The sequence below is a fragment of the Lynx canadensis genome, chromosome D1, assembly GCF_007474595.2.
Source record: "Lynx canadensis isolate LIC74 chromosome D1, mLynCan4.pri.v2, whole genome shotgun sequence".
Lineage (NCBI taxonomy): Eukaryota > Metazoa > Chordata > Mammalia > Carnivora > Felidae > Lynx > Lynx canadensis.
In genome coordinates, this window is record NC_044312.2 from 32,855,751 (window position 1) to 32,879,999 (window position 24,249).

A 24,249-nucleotide genomic window follows, 5' to 3' on the forward strand; every position below is an offset into this window, starting at 1 on the left:
GGAGATAGACCAGCAATAGGAAGATCTACATATGTGTCCCTTTAAAGAGTTTTGCTTTGCAAAAAATTTAGGAAAACTTATTAATCTCTTATGAAATGTTTTAAGTTCATAAAAGAATTACCCATTTTCATAAAGCCTATAAAATATTATTTATAAGCACTCTTTCTATGCATTTCTTTAGTTTCTATAGGTCTATTGTATTAAATGTTTTGAAAGAGAAATAATATATAGACATGAACTTGAAGATACATGTATGTCATATGAAAATAAAGAATTATGAAAATTGCATGCCACATTTTTCTTGGTTAGTTGTTTAGGGAGTTTTTCTGCACCTGAATAAATCAGGATGTAAGCAAAAAAAAGCCAACTCTGTTAATTTTAGCAAACACTTCTGGCTATCAGAAACAGAACACAAAGAAAAAATAATTTCCTAGAAGGACCCCAGAAATTCAGTGAATAGAAACTGGAATAAGTTTGGAAAATAGGCAGAAACCAAGCTGTCCCTGCAGAAACAAAAAAAAACAAACATCACAAATGCCCCCACTGGATTCTGCCCTCACTGGGTACCACTGCCATCCAACCACTGCCATCCAGAATAGAGCCTAACCATACATTTGTCTTTGTTTTACTTTTTTTTTTTTTATTCAAAGTCTAGGTAGTACGTGTTCAGTGGGTCAAATCCAGATCACAAGCTCAGGGAAGTAGAGTCCTTAGCCAGTTTCACTGGGGACACTTGCTCTCACCAAAATACAACCAATGGGAAACTCTATCCACCTAGAGGAAGAAAGGAAGACAGAGGGAGGGAAGACAGAAAGTTAGATACTAAAGAGTTGACACCCCTCACCACCATCCCCGAAAAAAAGAGGCAGATGTCTACTGTGGCATTCCTAATTATGAATTTGCATGAGAGTTGTTTTTGGTTGTGTGAGGCGAAGATTTTAAAGAAGGGAATAGCAGTCTTCTATTCACAGGAAGATGGGACTATCAGGAGTGTATGGAGAAAAGATAACCTTCTTTTCTACCTACGTTGAGATGATTCACAGAATCAGGAAATACATTTGTTTTATCCTGTAAGGAATCAAGTTTTGTTTGGGTTTTGCTTTTGAAATAGGTCATTTGTAAGTAGATTTCAACAAATTCTTAGGCAGAACAGATGTTATTAAAGTAGCTTTGTGGAAAATAGTTGATGTTCCCACCAAAACACTTGATTTTTATGTACCTTTAATAAAAGATTTCATCTACTCTCATTGTTTCAGCATACTCAAAAACAAAGAATTTCCAAGTTCATACTTATAGTTCATCTATCCATATTTATTTTTAAAATTTGTTTATTATTAATGTTTTTTAATTTTTTTAATATTTTAATGTTTGTTTTTTTAATGTTTTAATGTTTTTTTTTTTGAGAGAGACAGAGCACAAGTGAGAGAGGAGCGGAGACAGAGGGAGACACAGAATCTGAAATAGGCTCCATGCTCCAAGCTGTCAGCACAGAGCCTGTCACCTTGCTCAAACTCACAAACCTCAAGATCATGACCTGAGCTGAAGTCAGATGGTCAACTGACTGAGCCACCCAAAGCCCCTCTATATTTCTAATTCATTTGTTTAACTGCTATCTAGACATTTCAAAAGTCACTCCAACATATCAAAACTTACGATTTTGTCCCTAGCCTATTTCTTCTCTATTTTGTCTCAGTAATGCTGTTTTCCTCCACCATTCCTGTAAAAATACTGAAATATCTACTAGGCTCCTTCTTTCTCCTACCTATATACAATCAGTTGCCAAATCTCTTGGATTTTACCCTTTAAATATTTCCCTGATGTACTCCCTGCTCTGTATTCCTACCTGTTGGCTTATCTCAGACTTTTATCATCTCTCATCTGGCCTTTGGCAATAGCTCCCAACTTTTTTCTGTAACTCCAGACTTATTCCCTTGAATATGTCTTCCACATGGCTACCAAGGATGCCTCTACAACACAAATAAGGCTATTGTTGCTCCTTAATAGATATATCTGACCACAGCCTCCATCTCCAAATTTACCTCTTTGCCTCTCCCTCCTTTAAGTTCATCAGCGCTGGGCTGGTGATCTTCTGCAAAGCAGGCAAAAAGAATTGAAAAGAGATGAAAAGAAGGTTTTGACCACTTAAGTCAGTGCATTTGCCCTCTCCCTGCTGTCTTCCCTCTGCCACCAACACCAGAGAAGGATGCACTCTCTCTTTTTCTCTCCCTAAGCCTTTTAAACCACATGATAGTTTAAAGTGAGACTGGGTTAAGTTCCAAAAAACAAAAGTGACCATAAACTATGGAATCTACCTAAGACATAATTAAAGGATGTTAAATAAAAATAAAGCACGATTGAAAGCAGTGGTTTTACAAAATCAAAACCAGTTTTTTTTTTATTTTTTTATTTTTTTTATTTTTATTTTTTTTTATATATGAAATTTATTGACAAATTGGTTTCCATACAACACCCAGTGCTCATCCCAAAAGGTGCCCTCCTCAATACCCATCACCCACCCTCCCCTCCCTCCCACCCCCCATCAACCCTCAGTTTGTTCTCAGTTTTTAACAGTCTCTTATGCTTTGGCTCTCTCCCACTCTAACCTCTTTTTTTTTTTTTTTTTTCCTTCCCCTCCCCCATGGGTTCCTGTTAAGTTTCTCAGGATCCACATAAGAGTGAAACCATGTGGTATCTGTCTTTCTCTGTATGGCTTATTTCACTTAGCATTACACTCTCCAGTTCGTAGCAACATGGATGGAACTGGAGAGTTTTTTTTTAAAGTCCAAAGACTCAAGATTCTTTAACAAACTGATTATACTCTGCTTGAGCATGATCTCTTTGGGAGTTTTTCCTGACCTGCTTCCCAATTCCTGGTGCACATAAGTATGTGTTTGTCTCTCCTGTCAACTTATGAGTTTCTTTTAAGGGTAAGGGTTGGGTCTTCCATTTTCCTAACCCCGCCATTTTAACACAGTGCCTAACAGACAAGTGATTCTCAAAAGATGAATATTGTATGTGTCAATGATGGATGACCATCAATCAGTGAATTCCCAGAAATGCTAAAACATAGTGACCATTTTTAATGACTTCCAATGTTATTCCTTTTTAATTTCTCAGGTATTATTTATTAATATTTCCTCATTTGTAGTATAAAATATATTAAAATTAAAAACAACATATTACCCTACTTACATCTATTTTCAAATTTCTATGTATTTTCAGCATTTTAACACAAGTGATTTTGGGGATCATTTTATTTTTTAATTTGTTTTGTAGGTTTTAGAAACTTACATATTGATGACCAGATAACTCTCATCCAGTATTCTTGGATGAGCTTAATGGTGTTTGGACTAGGATGGAGATCTTATAAACATGTCAGTGGGCAGATGCTATATTTTGCACCTGATCTAATACTAAATGAGTAAGTAGTAACTTGATTTTTGTTCTTATTATTACAGTGTATATGTAGGATAATCTTAGAAATTACATTTCAATAGATGATTATACTATTGGTATCCTAAATAAAAGAATTTTCCTGAAAACTTTATCAGAATTATCTCAGGATATAGCTTGATATAACAAAATTAATAAAATTGTTATCATTATATTAGTAATTTGATATTTGGAGATTTCCCCTTTTGTTTCAATGTGTCAAGAAACATACTTAAAGATAAAATGAAATTTTTAGTTTATCAAATTAAAATTTTATACCTTTGTACTGATGAAGATAATTATGTAAATTAGAAATAATTTTGCTTGAAAGTATTGACTTACCTTCAGAAAATAAAGACATTATCTCTCCTTCTAGAGGAAAAATCGCTAATAATTTATTTTAGAAATTAAAAGATAAATATTTCAATTTTCTTGGCTGTATTTAAATTACTATAATTAATTTTCTATGTATAACCTTAAACTGAGTAAGAATCTTTTCGTGGAAATACTTATACCATTCTTTTTTTTTTTTTTAATTTTTTTTTTCAACATTTTTTATTTATTTTTGGGACAGAGAGAGACAGAGCATGAACGGGGGAGGGGCAGAGAGAGAGGGAGACACAGAATCGGAAACAGGCTCCAGGCTCCGAGCCATCAGCCCAGAGCCTGATGCGGGGCTCGAACTCACGGACCGCGAGATCATGACCTGGCTGAAGTCGGACGCTTTACCGACTGCGCCACCCAGGCGCCCCAATACTTATACCATTCTAATGATGAATGCTGACTCAGAATTTTATAGCATATAAGTTACTTGTATAAGTCTTTATAGGTAATGAATAATTTTCATATATTTTAATTCCATTTTGCCCTATAATCCCTTGAAATAGGTAGGAATCGGCATCCTACATTTTACAGTTCAGGAAATAAGCTCAGAGGAATTGCATATCCTGCCAAAGAATCTGAGTGGCAGGATTAATGTTAGTTCTTCTGAGTCAAAATCTAGTTTTCTTTTCACTATTTGTGTTAGCTGCATGTGACTAATGTAGATATTGCAGAACACATGGTTGAGAAAATACTTTAAAAAATGTCCCCAACCTTCAGAATTAGTGTTTGGCCTTGTCAATTGTTTAATCCTTTGTAATGTTCTCTTTTCTTGATCACCATACATTTCCCCTAGAATAGTTCACCATATATTTCCCCTAGAATAGTTCACAGTATAACTGTTCTACACTGAATACTCTCAACTGAATACACTAAACTATTCTATACTCTTCAATTTCTGTGAACTGAATCCATTCTCCCATTGGATTACATATAAAATTTTATATATTTTTAACAGAAAAAAAATCATAAATAAATGATTTCCTCAGCTCCACATTCTCAACTCCTTAGGTTTTTAAAATGTAATAATAAAAGTGAGAAGCAACATGTGTATTTAATATGATTTTCTAACTTTAAAATTTCTTAACTTCAAAAAATTCATCATTGTGAATGATTTACTTTATTGGTTTATTTTGCTTAAACTTCAAAATATTGAGTGTGTTTACAAAAAGACATTTTTAATAATATATAAATTACCAAATGCCATTTTCTCTGGTAAATCACACAAACTGGCTAAGACACCATGTGTATGTTTTTTCCTTCTTGCTTTCTCTTGTGTGTGTTGTGTGTGATATAAGACAGAGGATGAAGGAATCATCATTCTATTCACTATGCCTCACCATGTGGCAGATTCCACAGGAGTTTGTCAAGCTTCAAGTTAGCCAAGAAGAGTTCCTGTGTATGAAAGTATTGCTACTTCTTAATACAAGTGAGTGACTACAAGCAATTTTTATAAGATATTTACTTTCTTAATTTTTAATTCAATGGGAAAGTCTCAAATAACAATATGATCATATCCTTATACATGAGGTATGAATCTTAGATTGTGACTGCAAAGGAGAACCACCTAATATACTGTCATAGACATTAATAAACTTACTTCACACTTGTCAGGTTTTACATGAGAGTAAAATAGTCCACCAATTCAGCCAATTATATATATTTTTTCAGATAAAACATGATTAAATGACATTTTCATATTCACCTAATTAGGTTTATGAACTAGATAATATTACATAAACACAAACGATCTTCCTTCCACTCCCACTCCATAAAGGACTTACTCTATAAAATACACAATTTTGTTTGGAACTATTCTCTTAATATCAGAATAGGCTGTTATATATCTACAAAGATCAGTGGCATAACACAATAGTTTATTTGTCACTCATATTCACAGTCCAGTGGGTTAGCAAGAAAACCCACATTCCTTCCATCTAGGGACTCCACTCTTACATAGCAGCTTGGAGTCCTCCATTTGATCTGAATAGAAGGTAAGCACCTAGTGGTAAAAGATATGGAAGTGAGGCCTGAAAGTGTTATATGTCACTTTTACCCACATTCCATGACCCATATTAACTGTAGGAGAGGCTAGAAAAGGCACTTTAGCTATACACCCCAAAGAAACATGAAACATAGATTGGTCACCAGAAGGACAGGCAAATATCCATCTCACTCTCTCATACACAAAGAACACACATACCTCTGCCTCAGTGGATTCCTGAAGATCTGGGTGAGAAAATTTTTAAAAACTGCTTTCACTTTCCACCTTTTTCTGTGTCCTTGGAACATGCACAGGTAGGCTCAGCCTTTGAATTTCTGAACTGATCCTTCTGTCACTCATAGTGATTTGAGAGAGAACCACTGAGAGCTAAGACCTTAGGTAGAAGGTGAGCCAAGGGTCTTTCTCAGTAGCATCTTTTCAAGTACTTCTTTCTAATAGCACAAATCTCAAATAGTAGAGGGGTGGGGGTATACATCAGGAGAAAAGGCACAAAAAGCACTAATGCCTTAAAAAGAAAATTTTCCTCATGAAAATCTATGAAAACACAAGGACAAATACAGGATCTAAGGATCCATAGCCCTATCCCCCTACCTTGAAAACACTATTTTGAGCAGAGGCCTTCAAGTCTAATTTGATAAAATATCATAAAGGGGACTAAAGTATTGATATGGAACTAGCCAAGAGAGTCAACTAAAATAAACTTAATATTACAGTATTTAACCCCTTTCTTGACAGTAATGAATCCTATAGCAGTTATGTTATAGATAATCCTAGATTTCCCAAATTAGTTGATATCATTAACATAATTCTATATTATAGATAGGCTACATTGTGCTGGAGGTCCAAACAGCCCTAAAATCTCAGTAGCTTAACAAAAAAAAAAAAGGTTAAGTATATATTTTTCCCACTATATGTCCAATGCAGATCAACAGGGAGGCTCTGCTCATTGTTGTCCCTCAGGTGCCCAGGTACATGGGAGTTATATCTTGACATGCATTTCTCCAATCGCTAGAGCATTGGTAAGGAAGGAAGTGGTGAGGAAAGGAAGTGACATACCTATAACTTCCATTCACACACCATAGAAAGCAAGATTCTTGGCCACTTGCAGCTTCAACAAAAGGGAAAAACAGCAATATTTACTGAATAGTACTTATGATTTCTACAAATTCTAATAAAAATCGTAATGGGATTTTTGAGGAGAGACTTGGCAAAGCTTTTGGGAAGTCATATTTAAATCTTAAAAAATAAGTACATAAGTATTACAAAAATTTTGAAGTGGAGACGAGAGTTAGAAATCTACACTAATTAACACAGCATGGGAGAATAGATATACTGAATTGTTAGTAAAGTCAGACTTGTATATATTAGAACTTAATATACTGTAGTGGAAACATCACAAATCAATGAGTATGGAGCAAATAAATATTGTTAGGAAAAATCAGTTTTATGTTTGAGGAAAACTCAGTTTGGATATTTAGCTCAAGTTATATCCTAAAATAAATACCAGATAATTGAGTTACATGTTCACACTTTAAAAGTTAAAAACACACTGTAAGGAATACAAATGATTTTGAGATTTCGAATAAGGAATACCTTTTTAAAAATAAATGCAATTTATTTGGAGAGTTGACAAAAGAAAAGTTCAATGATTTGACACATAAGTATTTAAACCTCCAATGTGCCACTAAAAATTAAAATAAAATCTCCCAAGGAAGTATGGCAAGTTGAACACACCACTGTTCACTCTAAAACTACACTAAAATATTACCAAAGCGATTTTTTAAGAACTAAAAGTAAAAGAGAATGAGAAGCTCAATAGCTATGACATTCTACAAGCCAGCAAACAGAACTAATTTAGCATACCTGAGAAAGTTGGATTCTAGGCCAGAAGTAAGAAAAACCAAGAGGTTTAATTTGAAATATTAAATCTTTGGCATGGTTCTCAGTTGGTGACAACAATGATTTTTTGAGATGAGAGTGAAGGTAGAGTTGAAAACACAAAGCTCTTTTTAAAATCTGGGTCCAAAAATCATTTAACCACAAAATTTTCCCTCTCCAACTCAGGCAGAGACCTTAGGTTATCCTCCTGAAGAGGATATAACAGAGGGCAAATGAACTGATGAAACTGTAGGCACTGTTGAGGGTGAGGGGTCTTATTATGACAACAGATTAATTATACACCAAATGTTGAGACACTGTCCTCCTGCATACTCTTACCCACCATCTCTCAGAACATTGTCTTCCAGGTTTATATCCTCTAGACAGGAGAATGAAAGACTCTTCTCTGCAGAATCTGTTAATAGCAGGTGTTTCTCTTTGAAATTGCTCAGCCATATTGCCCCAAACTAAAGCTAACAGTCAATAAGTGCTACCCACTGAAACAGAACTATGAATCAGCCTTTTAGTTTTGCACTCTTGAATATAAATAACCAAGGCATCTGAGGGAGGCCTTGACATCAAAGACAAAGACAAAACAGAAAGAAAAAAAAACAAATTTGGAGAAAACAGAGGTGATGTAGGAAGATGAAAACCTAAAAAAAATTAAAAAATCATCCCTTTTTAGAAAGATAATAGAACATATTGCACCCAAGAAACAAGTATTTGGAAACAGAATTTACAGTACAGGCATTGGTAGACAAAGTTAGAAAACCTCTCAAAAGTAGAGCAAAACCCAAAAAAATATAGAAAATCAGAATCAAGGAGGCCCAATACCCACTTAGTTGGAGGACTAGAAAGAGTGAACAGGAAAATACATAGGAGGAGAAATCATAAAGGAAATTGTCTTTTCAACAAAAGGTATTTGGAAAACTTCATTTAAAAATAAAAGAAGCTGGACTCTTATTAACTTAAAATATATCAAGACACAAATCTAAGAGATAAAACTATGAAACTATTAAAAGAAAACATAGGAGTGCCTGGGTAGCCCAGTCAGTAAAACGTCCGACTCTTGACTTTGGCTCAGGGCATGATTTTGAGGTTCATGAGTTTGAGCACCACATCAGGAATTCTTGCCTGGGAGTCTCTGTCTCCTGTCTCTCTGCCCCTCCCGCACTCATGGTCGCTCTCTCTCGCTCTCTCAAAAATAAATGAACCTTAAAAAAAATAAAATAGAGGAAAAGCTTCATGATGTTGACTTTGGCAATGATTTCTTGGATTTGCCACCCAAAACACTGGAATTAAAAGAAAAAACAGATAAATGGACTTCATCAAATTTAAAACTTTGGTGCATCAAAGGTCACAATCAACAGAATAAAAAGGCAACCCACTTTATGGGAGAAAAAAATTGGAAATCATGTATCTGATAAAGAAAAAGTATTAACATCCAGAATATGTAAAAAATTACAATTTAACAATTAAAAAATTTTAATGGGCAAAGAATTAGACATTTCTCCTATGAAGGTATACAGATAGAAATTAAGGAACAACATCATTAGGGAAATACAAATCAAAACCACAGTGAGATGTCACTTCACACACCCATTAAGATGATTATTTACTGTCACTAAAACAAAAAGTTCTACTAGAAATCATAACATATACTATGTGACTCAACTGTGGTAGGATTTTACATGACTAATAAATACTGAATATTTATATGACTAATATTACGAAAATGATATTAGGAAGATGAGAAATAGGATGTTGTGTGTGTGTGTGTGTGTGTGTGTGTGTGTGTGTGCATGTGTATGCGCTAATGATGTGGAGATGATGGTAGATCTGAAAGATGGAAATAGAGTAACAGCCTCATTTTCTGTAGTGGAAAATCAAAAGTTTAAAATAAAAAGAATCAACTCTACAGGGCAAGATGGTGGAGCAGAATGCAAGTTCTCAGATTGTTTAATCCTTGAAATGCAGCTAGATCAGCACCAAACCATTTTGCATACCTAGGACATTGATCTGAGGATTAACCCAACAGTCTGCATAACTTGAGCCACAGAACTCAGCAGGTACTCTGCAGAGAGGTAAACTGGGGGAGAGAAAAGCTGTGGAGGGCAGGGAGCTGTTTTTGTGGACAGAAGACAGAGAAGGGTGGTGGTGGGGGAATGTAGCACACCAGGGGAGTGCAGAAAATGCACTCCCCCAAAAGTAGCTGGAGGGAAAGAGTGAAAACACAAGGGACTGGACAAGAAATCTGTTCCCCAAAACCCCTGATAGGGAGAAAGTTGAGGGTTTCAATACCATTAGGATTTTATAGACAGTGGAGCACAGAGTCGGAAATTCCAGAGCTCAGTACCTGGTGGTGCTCTGGTGAGGAAAGAGGGCAAATCCCCAGGAGCAGGCAGCAGGGTCTGGGGGGTCCTTGTGCCATAAGGGACAATCAGCAGTTCCCCTGATTGGAGAGAATTTGGTAGAGGCCATACGGCTTACCCACAAGCAAAGATCCCAGAAGACCCCAGAGAGCAGCCACGTTTGATGGTATTGGGACAAAGATGCCAAGCGGTGAAACCTGGCACCAACTGTGTGTTATGATTTGCCATAGCCTCTAAACCTCTGCCACTGCCCAATTGCACAAATGTTTTCTAGGGCAAGCTGGCACCTGGCCACTGCTCAGCAAGACCCTCCCCCAGAGACTAGGTGTGGGTCCAAGCCACAGGGTTCTCTGAAGTGAGGGGCCTTGAAACACTGTCCATCTCAGATAAAACTATGGAGGGAGGTGCCACCTGGCAGGCTGATGGCTTGGACACAGGCTGGAGGTGGGGTGTGGATGGAAGTCTGAGAAAAAGGAGGGGTGCTTCATTGTGGGTCAGTGAGAGTGTAAAGTTCCTATGCCAGAGACTAGGAAGCTGGGTGAAGCCATTTCCACCTCTCCTGCACACACACATACACGTACATGCACGTGAGCACCACCCAGATCGACCCCAGTAAACTAAACAGCGCCACCTAGTGGAGAATGAAACCATTACACCAAGCCCTGCCCAGCAGAGCCCTTCAAGCACATCCCCTAGAAGACCAACACAAGTGTCTCTGCCTGCTTAGTGTACAGACCATATAGAGTGCTTCATAGTTTGAGTTCCAGGGGAAACTGGATATAACTTCATTCAGGTTTCATTCTGTTTGCTGGTTCATCTATTCATTTTTTATTTTGTTTTTCTTTTTACTTCTATCTTTGTTTAATTTGGGCTTTTTTTTCTTTCTTTTTTTTTCTTGGACACAGAAAGAGGAAACCTTATTTTTATTTTCGTTTAAAAATTTAAAATTTTTTTACTATGTTTTTCATTGTTTGTTAATTTTTTATTCTATTTCACTTTATTTCATTGTATTCTACTTTATTCTATTCTTTTTTAATTTTAAAATATTTTAGTATATTTTTTCTTTTTTCCTTTTCTTTCCATTATTTCCCTTTTTTCTCTATTCTATCAAGCTTCTTTCAACAAGCAGATGAAAACACACCTAGGATTTAGCTTCTTTTATTTGATTTTTTGTGTTTTTTAATTTTTATTTTTTTATTAATTTTGTTATTCCTCCAAGATGACAAAACAAAGGAATTCACCACAAAAGAAAGAACAGTAAGAAATGACAGCCAGGATAGAATAATAAACACAGAGAGAAGCAAGATTTCTGAACTAGAATTTAGAACCACAATAATAAGAAGCTAGCTGCAGTTGAAAAAGCATAGAATCCCTTTCTGCATAGATCAAAGAAGTAAAATATAGTCAGGAGAAGTTAAAAATGCTAACACGTAGGGGCGCCTGGGTGCCTCAGTTGGTTAAGCGTCCAACTTTGGCTCAGGTCATGATCTCGCAGGTTTCGAGTTTGAGCCCCGCATCAGGCTCTGTGCTGACAGCTCAGAGCCTGGAATCTGCTTCAGATTCTGTGTCTTCCTCTCCCTCTGCCCCTCCCCTGTTCATGCTCTGTCTCTCTCTGTCTCTCAATAATAAATTAACATTAAAAAAATTTTTAAAATGCTACAACCTAGATGCAGTCTCAAATGGATGCCACAGCAGCAAGGATGGACAAAGCAGAGCAGTGAATTAGCAATATAGAAGACAGAATATGGAGAATAATGAAGCAGAAAAAAGAGGGAAACTAAAGCAAAAGAACACAACACAAGACTTAGAGAACTCAGTGATTTATTAAGAAGGAATAACATCCAAATTACAGTAGTCCCCAAAGATGAAGATAGAGAAAAAGGGTCAGAAGGTTTATGTGAGCAAATTATAGCAGAAAACTTTCCTAATCTGGGAAAAGACACAGACATCAAAATCCAAGAAGCATAGGGAACTCACATTAGATTTAAAAAAAACTGACCATCACTACAACATATCATAGTCAAATTCATTAAATACACAGTCAAGGACTGAATTATGAAAGCAGCAAGGGAAAAAAGTCCTTAACCTATAAGGAAAGATAGATGAGGTTTGCGACAGACCTATCCACAAAAACCTGGCAGTCCAGAAAGGAGTGCAGAATATAGTCAACGTGCTGAATTGGAAAACTAGGCAACCAAAAATTCTTTATCTAGCAAGGCTGTCATTCAAAATTGAAGGAGACATAGAGTTTCCCAAACAAAACCTAAAGGAGTTCATGACTACTAAACCAGCCCTGCAAGAATTTTAAGGGGAACTCTTTGAGTGGATAAAAGATGAAACAAAACAAAAAATACTAAAAGCAACAAAAACTAGAAAGGACAAGAGAAAATCACTAGAAACTCCAACTCTGTAGATGACACAATGGCACTAAATTCATATATTTCAGTACTCACTCTAAATGTCAATGAATTAAATGCACCAATCAAAAGACATAAGGTATCAGAATGGATAAGAAAACAAGAACCATCTATATGCTGCTGACAAGAGACCAATTTTAGACCTGAAGACACCTACCGATTAAAAAAAAGTAAGGGAGTGGAGAGCCATCTATCATGCTAATGGTCACCAAAAGAAAGCTGGTGTAGCCATACTTATATCAGACAAACTAGATTTTAAAATAAAAACTGTAGTGAAATGAAGAAGGGCATTATATCAAAATTAAGGGGTCTATCCACCAAAAAGAGCTAACAATTTTAAATATTTATGCCCCAACCTGGAAGAACGCAAACATGTATGTCAGTTAATTACAAACATAAAGAAACTCATTGATAATACCATAATAGCAGGAGACTTCAACACCCCACTTATAGCAATGGACAGATCATCTGAGTAGAAAATCAGCAAGCAAACAATGGTTTTGAATGACAAACTGGACCAGATGGACTTAACAAATATATTCAGAACATTTCATCCTAAAGCAGCAGAATACACATTCGTCTCAAGTGCACATGGGGCATTCTCCAGAATAGATCACATACTGGGACACAAATCAGCCCTCAACATGTACACAAGATCAAGATCTTACATTGCATAGTTTCAGACCACAATGCTATGAAACTTGAAAGCAACCACAAGAAAAAGTTGGGAAAGACCATGAATATTTGGAGATTAAAGAACATCCTACTAAACAATGAATGGGTTAACCAAGAAATTAAAGAGAAATTAAAAAGTACATGGAAGCCAGTGAAAATGAAAACATGACAGCCCAAAACCTCTGAGATGCAGCAAAGGTGCTCATAAGAGGAAAATATATAGCAATCCAGGCCTTCCTAAATAAGGAGGAAATGTCTCACATATACAACCTAACCTTACACCCTAAGAGCTGGAAAAACAATAGCAAAGAAAGCCCACAACCAGCAGATGATGAGAAATAATAAAGATTAGAGCAGAAATCAATGATACCAAATTAAAAAAAAAACAACCAGTAGAACAGATCAATGAAACCAGGAGTTGGTTCTTTGAAAGAATTAACATAATTGATAAACCACTAGCCAGATTGATCAAAAAGAAAAAGGAAAGGATCCAAATAAATAAAATCATGAATAAAAGAGGAGAGATCACAACCAACACTGCAGAAATACAATAATAAGAGAATGTTATGAGCAATTATATGCCAGTAAAACGGGCAATCTGGAAGAAATGGACAAATTCCTGGAAACATATACACTTCTAAAACTAAAAAAAGAAAAAAACACAAAATTTGAACAGAAGAAATTGAATCCATAATCAAAAATCTCCCAAAAAACAAGAGTCCATGGCTAGATGGCTTTCCAGGAGAATTCTACCATTTAAAGAAGAGTTCACACCTATTCTTTTGAAACTATTCCAAAAAATAGAAAGGGAAGGAAAACTTCCAAACTATTCTACAAGGCCAGCATTACCTTGATTCCAAAACCAGACAGAGACCCTACTGAAAAGAAGAACTACAGACCAGTTTCCCTGATGAACATGGATGCAGAGATTCTCAACAAGATACTCAACAACCAGATCCAACAATATATTAAAAGAATTATTCACCACAACCAAGTGAGTTTTATACCTGGATGCAGGGCTGGTTCAATATCTGCAAATCAATCAATGTGACACATCACATTAATAAAGGAAAGGACAAGAACCACACGATCCTCTCAATAGATGCAGAAAAAGCATTTTACAAAATATAGCATCCTTTCTTGATAAAAACCCTCAAGAAGGTAGGGATAGAAGGATCATACCTCAAGATATAAAAGTCATATATGAAAGAACCACTGCTATTATCATCCTCAATGGGGAAAACCTTAAGCTTTCTCCTTAAGGTCAGGAACATGACAAGGATGTCCACTCTCACCGTTGTTAGTCAATATAGGGTTGGAAGTCCTAGCCTCAACTATCAGACAAATAAAATGTATGCAAATCAGCAAGGAGGAAGTCAAACTTTCACTTTTTGCAGATGACATGATATTCTATGTGGAAAACTCAAAAGACTCCCCCCAAAAAATGGCTATAACTGATCCATGAATTCAGCAAAGACACAGGATATAAAATCAATGAACAGAAATTGGTTTCATTCCTATACACCAATATTGAAGCAACAGAAAAAGAAATCAAGAAATCGATCCCATTTACAATTGCATCAAAAACCATAAAATACATAAGAACAAACCTAACCAAAGAGGTGAAAAATCTATATGCTGAAAACTATAGAGAGCTTATGAAAGAAATTGAAGAAGACACAAAAAAATGGAAAAACATTCCATGCTCATGAATTGGAAGAACAAATGTTAAAATGTCGATACTACACAAAGCAATCTACATATTCAATTCAATCCCCATGAAAATAACACCAGCATTCTTCACAGAGTTAGAAAAACAATGCTAAAATTTGTATGGAACCAGAAAAGACCCCAAATAGCTAAAGCAATCAAGAAAAAGAAAAACAAAGCTGGAGTTGTCACAATTCTGGACTTCAAGATGTATTACAAAGCTGTAATCATCAAGACAATATGGTACTGGCACAAAACCAGACAGATGGATCAATGGAACAGAATAAAGAACCCAGAAATGGACCCACAAACGTATGGCCAACTAATCTGTGACAAAGCAGGAAAGAATATCAAATGGAAAAAAGACAGTCTCTTCAGCAAATTGTGTTGGGAAAATTGGACAGCAACATGCAGAAGAATGAACATAGACCACTTTCTTACACCATTCACAAAAATACTCAAAATGGATGAAAGACCTAAATGTAACACAGGAAGCTATCAAATTCTAAGAGGAGGAAACAGGCAGCAAGCTCTTTGACCTCAGCCACAGCAAGTTCTTACTTGACATGTCTCTGGAAGCAAGGAAAACAAAAGCAAAAATGAACTGTTAGGACCTCATCAAGATAAAAAGCTTCTGCACAGCAAAGGAAACAACCAACAGAACTAAAAGGCAACCAAAAGAATGGGAGAATATATTTGCAAATGACATATCAGATAAAGGGTTAGTATCCAAAATCTAAAAGGAACGTATCAAACTCATCACCCCCCGAAAAATAATCCAGAGAATGGGAAAAAGACATGAATAGACACTTTTCCAAAGAAGACATTAAAATGGCTAACAGACACATGAAAAGATTCTCAACATCATCATCATCAGGGAAATACAAATCAAAACCACAATGAGATAGCACCTCACACCTGTCAGAATGGCTAAAATGAACAACTCAGGCAGCAACAGGTGTTGGCAAAGATATGGAGAAAGGACTTACACTGCTTACACTACTGGTGGGAATGCAAATTGGTGCAGCTGCTCTGGAAAACAGTATGTAGGTTCCTCAGAAAAATTAAAAATAGAACTACAATATGACCTAACAATTGCACTACTAGGTATTTATCCAAAGGATACAGGAATGCTGTTTTGAAGGGCGCATGCACCCCAATGTTTATAGCAGCTCTATGGACAATAGCCAAAGTATAGAAAGAACCCAAATGTTCATTGACTCATCAACGGATAAAGAAGATGTAGTACTTGTGTGTGTGTGTGTGTGTGTGTGTGTGTGTGTATACACACACATGTACATATAATGGAATATTACTTGGCATTCACAAAGAATGAAATCTTGCCATTTGTAACAATGTGAATGGAACTAGAGTGTATTATAAGTGAAATAAGTCAGTCAGAGAAAGACAAATATCACATGACTTCACTAATATGTGGAATTTAATACATAAAACAGATGAACATAAAGGAAGGAAAGGAAAAATAATATAAAAACAGTGAGGGAGGCAAATTATAAAAGACTCTTAAATACAGAAAACAAACAGGGTTGCTGGTGGGGTTTGGGGTAGGGGGATAGGCTAAATGGCAAGGGGCATTCAGGAGGACACTTGTTGGGATGAGCACTGGGTGTTATATAAAGTGATGAATCAATAAATTCTGTTTTTGAAATCATCATTACACTATATGTTAACTAAGTTGGATTTAAATTTAAAAAGTAATAATAAATGTTCTGGAACCAAATAATGGTGATGGTTGCACAACTCTGTGAATATACTAAAACCACTGAACCGTATTCTTTGGAAAGGTGAATTTTATGGCATATGCATAATATCTCAATAAAAATTATACTCTGTGGAAAAAAAAGAAAAAGGGAGTCAACACTACAATGATGCTATTTAAATCTGTGGAAGGAAAAGTTAGAATAGCTGAAAGAGTTAAACACATTTGCTTCTTGAGCATGAGAAATGTTGGGTTGCCTGGGCACTATTCTTTGCCCTAATAAGGTTGCAAAACTGTGCTAATATATAAAATATTTAAAAATTAAGCAACAAACTTCAAAAAACATTTGAAATATATTTTAAGCCCCTATAGATAAATGAGTACAAAATAGAAAAGTTTTTAAAAATTACTAATATGCATAAGAATATTGTTCAGCCTACTAATAATTTAAGAAATGAAAATGAGATTTTATTTTTATATGTAAAAAGCAAAGATTACCTAAAATTAAGATACTCAAAACTAGTCACAGTTAAATACTAAGAAGTTTAGCAATGTATATTATGAGTGTTAAGAAAGTTAATATCTTTTACTGTAATAATTCCATGTCTAAGGATATATCCTTTTAAAAAATAAAAAAAATTAAATTTATCGTAAACATCGTTTGGTAAAATATCTCAAATATCAAATGATAAGACAATTAAATAAATTGTACTCCTACAATTTTGTGAGGTCAAATTATATGTGAGAATTAAAACATTCATTTTTAAAGAATTCTAAGAGATGTAAATAAATGTTCTCAATATAATGTTAGGAAATATCCTAAAATATTGGATTGTAGGATCTGGTGAATTGTAATTTTATATGTATTTTCTGTACTTTCTAAATGTTTTCCAATGATTATGGTATTTTTAAGTTAGCTAAATCAAAAATAAAGATCCTTGCTTTTTTTTTTAAAAAGTGTTCTTATCTAAAATAGCACCTGGCTAACTGCCCATGACTCACCCTCTCCCATTTTGCCACTATGATATTTGCAAGAAATCCTAAAAGTCACTTGTGGAATCAACAAGAATCTGAGAGAAAATTCTCCAATCATATATTACTGGATGTAATAAATTAAGGAAACAATGAATTAAGGTAAGGAGCTCAAAGCAAAGAGAAATATTTATGAGAGCTGGTTCAACATAGATCTGAAATGTAGGAAAATGAGTAGGAGAGGAGAAAAAAATTGAGAATATCTCAGAAGCATAGGATGAGAGCGTAACGATTAGATTATCATATCCCCAGAACTTGTTAGTGGTTGATACTAAAAGTATGTGAGGCTAGCTGGGATTAGGCCTGATTTTCTCTTAAAGAGAATAATTGGTTCAAGTGCCAGTTCTAAATACTTAGATGGATAGAGTGAAGGCTCTGGGTTACTAGTTTCCATTCTTGAGTGCCCAACAGGAAAATAGTACTTCAAGAATCAGAAGAAAAATTATTTTTTAAGTGTTTAGTTAAATTCCAGTTAACATAGAGTTATAGTAATCTAAGAGATTATGTGGTTTTTCTTTCAGCAATCTAGATATAGTTGCAAGAAAAGGCAGCTGTTTCACTTAAATTTGAAGATTTGTTTGTAAGATAAATACAACCAAAGAAAAAGAAAACAAGAAAATTGGGAGTTCTGATGATAATTTCCTGAAGATATCAACCAGGGCATCTCAAATAAGTGATAACAGAAGGAACTAAAATATTAAGGAAAAAAAGCTGTTAGTAAATTGACAATGTAGAGGAACTAGCAATAAGAATAGGAAGCTGTGCCTAAAATTTGGTGATCAGAATTAAAGATTACAGAGGTAAATGTCTGAATTACCAGTTAACATCACCATGGGAATAAGAGGCATTCCCAATAAAATAAGCACCAAAATAGGAATATTTGCCATAGTTACCATTTTTTAATATTGTTCTGGATGTCCTAACAATGCACTGAATCATGAAGCAGAAACAAGAGCTACAACTATTGGGAAGGGGGAAATGAGGATATTTTTAATATAGTATTGTTGTATACCAAGAAAAAAAAAGGAAAAGAAAAAGACAATCTACTAAAACTACTTGAATTAAAAATAGAAATTAAAAGAAATAAATAAAAATAGAGTATCACAAAGAGAAGTATTGTGGTATCAATAGCTTTCTCCTATCAGCAGGAAGGAGTTAGGAAATTTAATAAAGCAATGTTAAAATTACAAAAAAAAATAAATTATCCATGAATAATCTCAATGAGAAATGCTTCAGATTTATAAGACTTAAACTTTACAGAGTGATCCAAGTATTTGTTACAATACCTCTTCTTTAAAAAAGACCCAGAATACATGTAATTGTAAACTAAATCAAACCATTCCTGACAAGGATGTGGAATGAGCAAATGCTAAGTTAAGTGCATAAGCATTGATACAGCTCTAAAATAAGTAAGCTAAAAATTTCCTTTAATTTATTTAGTTTTTTTTATCATATTCTTCAAGACAATTATGTTTATATGTCCTAAAACTATCAATAACACTCCTATTTAAGGTGTTCATATTTTAAGTTGTTTATCCAAAGAATTCATCTTTTTAAGCATAACTATTACTTGTAATTATCTTCTTACAGTTCCTTTGGAAGGGCTAAGAAGTCAAAACCAGTTTGAAGAGATGAGATCAAGCTACATTAGAGAGCTCATCAAGGCAATTGGTCTGAGGCAAAAAGGAGTTGTCTCTAGCTCACAGCGTTTCTACCAACTTACAAAACTTCTTGATAACTTGCATGATGTAAGTATTTTGTCTTCTAGGAAATAAATGATTGTTTTCTGAATTTCTGTAATATTGTAAATATTAAATCTACATTTTACTTTATATGGTTTCTTCAAGGTCATATTTGTACTTATATCTTAAAACAGTATTTACATCACACTGCTCAGAATTTATATTGTGCTTTTTTTTCATTTTCACTATAGATCATCCAAATATCCTTTTACTAGTATTTGTATAATTTGAGAGTAATTTAATGATTTATAGGAATTATACACCTTCCCGAGCATATTCTAAAATAATTTTGCCTTATGTTAGAAAATTTAAATATACAAGACAAGCAAAAGTATAGGTGTGGAAAATAAGACTCTTATATCATTTTGGATGGAATTATAAGTTAATAACAGTGCTAGTGGACAATTTGACAATCTACTCATCAGGTCAAATTTGAAACCTTATTCCTGAATATGGACAGATAGCTAAGGATTGTTAGCTATATGGGTAAAGCCTCTGTAATGAAAGGCAGAAAGCAAATAAACAGAGAGAAAATAATGAAGGAAAAGGCACCAGAGCAGAGAACACAAAAGATATTCAAAAAGAATTAAGATATTTAGAAATGTATGATATTGCATCCATGAAACAAGAATAAAAAATAGTTGAAAAGGAACATTTAGCAAGAAAATACTTTTGGATAATTTAATATAGAAGAGCAGAAATTTAAATTTTAATAGAAGGGCTGACATATATACATCAGGAAAACTCAAAAGAAATAACAAAAAAGATAAAGATGAAAAATTAGAAGAGAGAGAAAATTTAGGGGATTAATTGCAGGGAGTTCATTCTTAATTAAAAGGAATTTATAAAAGAATAAATAAAATCAAGCAGAGAAAATTTTATAAAAAATCATAGAATAGGGGCGCCTGGGTGGCGCAGTCGGTTAAGCGTCCGACTTCAGCCAGGTCACGATCTCACGGTCCGTGAGTTTGAGCCCCGCGTCGGGCTCTGGGCTGATGATGGCCCGGAGCCTGGAGCCTGCTTCCGATTCTGTGTCTCCCTCTCTCTCTGACCCTCCCCCGTTCATGCTCTGCCTCCCTCTGTCTCAAAAATAAATAAACGTTAAAAAATAAAAAAATAAAAAAAAAATCATAGAATAAAAGTTGCTAGACCTTAATTTTCTGACTGTAAAGCCCCAGTGTACAAAGCACAGCACAATTGAACAAAGGCACATTAATGTAGAATTTTAGAATACCAGAAATAAAGAGAATATCCTAAAATATACCAATGAGAAAAGAAACAAATCACATAAAAATTATCAGGATTCAGAATGATGTTGTACTTCTCAATGCAATATTAGAACCCAGAAAACAATGCCTTCGGAATTTTGAAGGAAAGGAAAATATTCAAAGAATTTTATACCCAGGCCAGCCATCAAACAAATATGATGGCATCATAAAGGTATTTTCAGACATGCAAGGTCTCAGAGAACTTATCTCAAATATAACCTTTCTCAAGGACATCTACAGGATGTTTTAACAACAAACACTGGGGTAAGCCAGTGAAGTAGAAAATCAAATACAGGAGAGATGCAAAGGGATATTTTAGCATAGCAATCATTAGCCTAGCTTGAAGCAGTAATGCACAGGGTTTCGGAATACTAGTATTGGGGAAAAAAAGATGGAACTGAGGGATTACCAGTAGGTGTGAACATACTGAGGTGAGTTTTTACAAATTGTGTCAGAGAATTTGACTGTGGCTTTGTGATAAATATACAGGAAACAAAGCAAAACAGAAACACAAGGTTATTAACTCTAGCAAAATAAAAATAAGTCCTATAATAAAGGAAATTTAATCCAGCAGGAAACAATACAAATATTTATAATATAATTGCTAGATATTGATTTGGTCAAAAACTGAGATACAACTATACAGAGAATGAGGAGAAAAGAAAGTGTGCATAGTTGGGAGGGGTGTCTCATATAAGGGAGCTAAGTCTCATTTTCCATAATAGAAAATCAATAACATCACATTTTAAAAACAAAATTTGTTAGAAATACAGAGATAAGTATTTAGAGACATGGGCTAAAGAAGTTAAAAGTGGTTGCATCTTGGGAACTAGAATAAGGATGGGAAGAATTCTATAAGGAAACTGCTGGATTTTGTTGTTGCTGCTGGGTTCTATCTGACTTTTAAAATTACTTACATTAATTACTTTGCCAAAAGTTAAATTAGATTAAAATAAATTATGCTGGGTTACTTGTATTGACAGAGGCAGAGTCAATATATTGTTATGTGAAAAATCCAGTCCATTAACAAATAGACTTTATTAAATAATTGCATTTTTGGAAATATATATGCATTGTGTATATTGTGTATATACCTGGCTATGTTTGTATACATGTATAAAGAGAAAAAAGAATTTGAAAAACACCAAAATGTTCATATCACTTATCCTGTGGGATTATGAATGACTTTCATTTCTTTAAATCTTTCTGTACTATCAGAATGTTTCACTGTATGTAATATTTTCATATTACTGTAGAGAGTGAAGGGAGTTATTTTATTAAGAAAACATCTTGATAGGTATTTATATTGTTAGAAAAATTAGTTGCCATGTTTGATTAATATATGAATGTATTTTTCTTCTACATGTTTTTTATCCATTTGTGAAACCAACCAATATGAATGTATTATTTTTTACATGTTTTTTATCCATTTGTGAAACCAACAGCTTGTCAAACAGCTTCATCTGTACTGCTTGAATACATTTATCCAGTCCCGAGCACTGAGTGTTGAATTTCCAGAAATGATGTCTGAAGTGATTGCTGCACAGTTACCCAAGATCTTGGCAGGGATGGTGAAACCTCTGCTCTTTCATAAAAAGTGAATGCCATTTTTATCTTTAAAAATTAAATTTTGTGGTATGTCTATTTTTCTTTTAGTCTGGATTGTGAGGTCTTGATTTTTACAATGTTCTTCTCAAAGCCTTACATTTATAACGTATCATATTGTGTAAATTTCAGAGAGAATTGTGAACTTTTAATTGTTTTTCTTTATAAAGCATAACTAGAATTTTTAAAGTGTTTTGTGTAGCCATATATTCTTTAAGAGTTTACAAGATTGAAAAAGTACTAAAAGTGATTGCTAACATAAACTTAATCATATTCATAGTATTTCATACCATTTAGGTGAAGATTTTTAACTTTTGCATCTAACAAATCTTCTACTTTAAAGGAAAAAAATCTTACACATAAAAATAAAAAGTTATTGTATATGTTCCTTCTAGGTAGCTCCTTTTGTCTCCTTGATTATATTTACAAAAATGAGCCTTTAAATAATGGTATGCAAAATTTTGCCTACATGAACATATATATACATTTTTGTGAGGAGGAAATTTATAACCTTTATCAGGTTTTCTAAAGGGTTTTTAGTGCAAAAAGTATAGAGAAAAAGAGTTTAAAATCCCTGAAGTAGATTGAGGGTTTGATATTAGGAAAAACAGCTCATATATATAGACTCTGACTGTTTCCCAGATTGGAAACACAGACTCTAAGGAAGTTATTAAGGAAAGCCATATCATTATGACAACAGTATTAGCGGTTTTGTAGTTTTTTACTAACCTTTTTTGGGACTTGTCCTTTAATGAGGCTTGTGAATCAAAATAGGAAGTCTGAAGAGTCTGTGGCCTAATGCTACTCCTTACCATCTGGAGCAGGTAGAAAGTCACTTAACCTTACTGATTTTCAATTTCCTCACCCTTACCACTGGTATAATATATTTCCTGCAAAATGTTCCTTTTGGTCAAAGCTTCTTATTCACTTCTTAATCAAAAAAGAAAAGAAGGGGAGGGAGGAAAGGAAGAGGAAAAAAATAAATATTCTCTTTCTTCATTAGAAAGTCATAATGATAAATCACAGGTTGAAAATTTTTGAGTGCCTCTTATCCAATTCTAAGATAGGTATTTCAAGAAATACTAGATACTGGATTAAAATAATACAACCAATTATAATAACTAGAAAACACACAATTCACACTGTTATATGAACTTAAAAAATATTGCATTAGAATATGGACAAGAGTATTTTTATGAGATGAGTCACTGGAGAGCCATTTATTTTTTAAAGATCTATGTATATATCTGTATATGTAAATACAGATAAATATATAAAAAAAACAGGAAGAACTAAGTTCATACCACTGATAAAATTCAATAAAAATAATCATTATTTTATTTTCTGTTTCTTTTATCTCTATTATATATATATGTGTGTATATATATATACATATATATGTATATGTGTGTGTGTGTGTGTGTATGTGTGTGTATTTTAACAGCTCAGAGTAACTAGTAGGCCAAATTATTTTTCTAAAATTTTAAAAATTGGACATTATCTTACAAATAAGATGTATCACCATATGCAAATTAATGGTTGTTAATAAGAAAAAGTAACTTTGAAAACAATATAGAAAACATTTACTGACCTCTCTGATTTCTTAATACATTTTGGGCTACCCATTCTCTTTAACTGATAAATTTTTGCAGTTTACCAAGGGACAATAACATCTCTTAATGAATACTAATGTGATCCCCCAAACGAGGTAAAGTGGTTTCATCTGAAAAAAAATTGGCATGAAAGTGTTTTCAAAACTGTTTTTTACCAGCTAATTCTCTATTTATAAAAAGAATTAGCTATGGCATGTCTATAAATAGTGAATTCACATAAGACATTTGAAGTAGGGATTAAAATAAACTCCAACCAAGGCTCTTGGCTTGGGTTCATTACATCTATGTGACAAATATAGTCAATAATATACAAATTTTATAATATTTGGTTATAACATTCAGTAAGAGTTTAAACCAAGTATTCCAAATAGTGTTAGCATTAATATAAAAACAGTCTCT

General features: G+C 34.1%; 1 protein-coding gene across 2 annotated transcripts in view; it reads left to right on the forward strand.

The window, feature by feature from the left end:
- Positions 1–23,476, forward strand: part of PGR (progesterone receptor) — a 110,109-nt gene extending 86,633 nt beyond the window's left edge. For both annotated transcript variants that reach the window (XM_030333283.1, XM_030333284.1), the window contains 4 exons: positions 3,277–3,421; positions 5,112–5,242; positions 19,213–19,370; positions 22,078–23,476. In XM_030333283.1, coding sequence (XP_030189143.1) covers positions 3,277–3,421; positions 5,112–5,242; positions 19,213–19,370; positions 22,078–22,233 — 590 coding nt within the window. In that variant the 3' untranslated portion in view covers positions 22,234–23,476. The remainder of the gene's footprint in view (positions 1–3,276; positions 3,422–5,111; positions 5,243–19,212; positions 19,371–22,077) is intronic.
- The last annotated feature ends 773 nt before the right edge of the window (positions 23,477–24,249 follow it).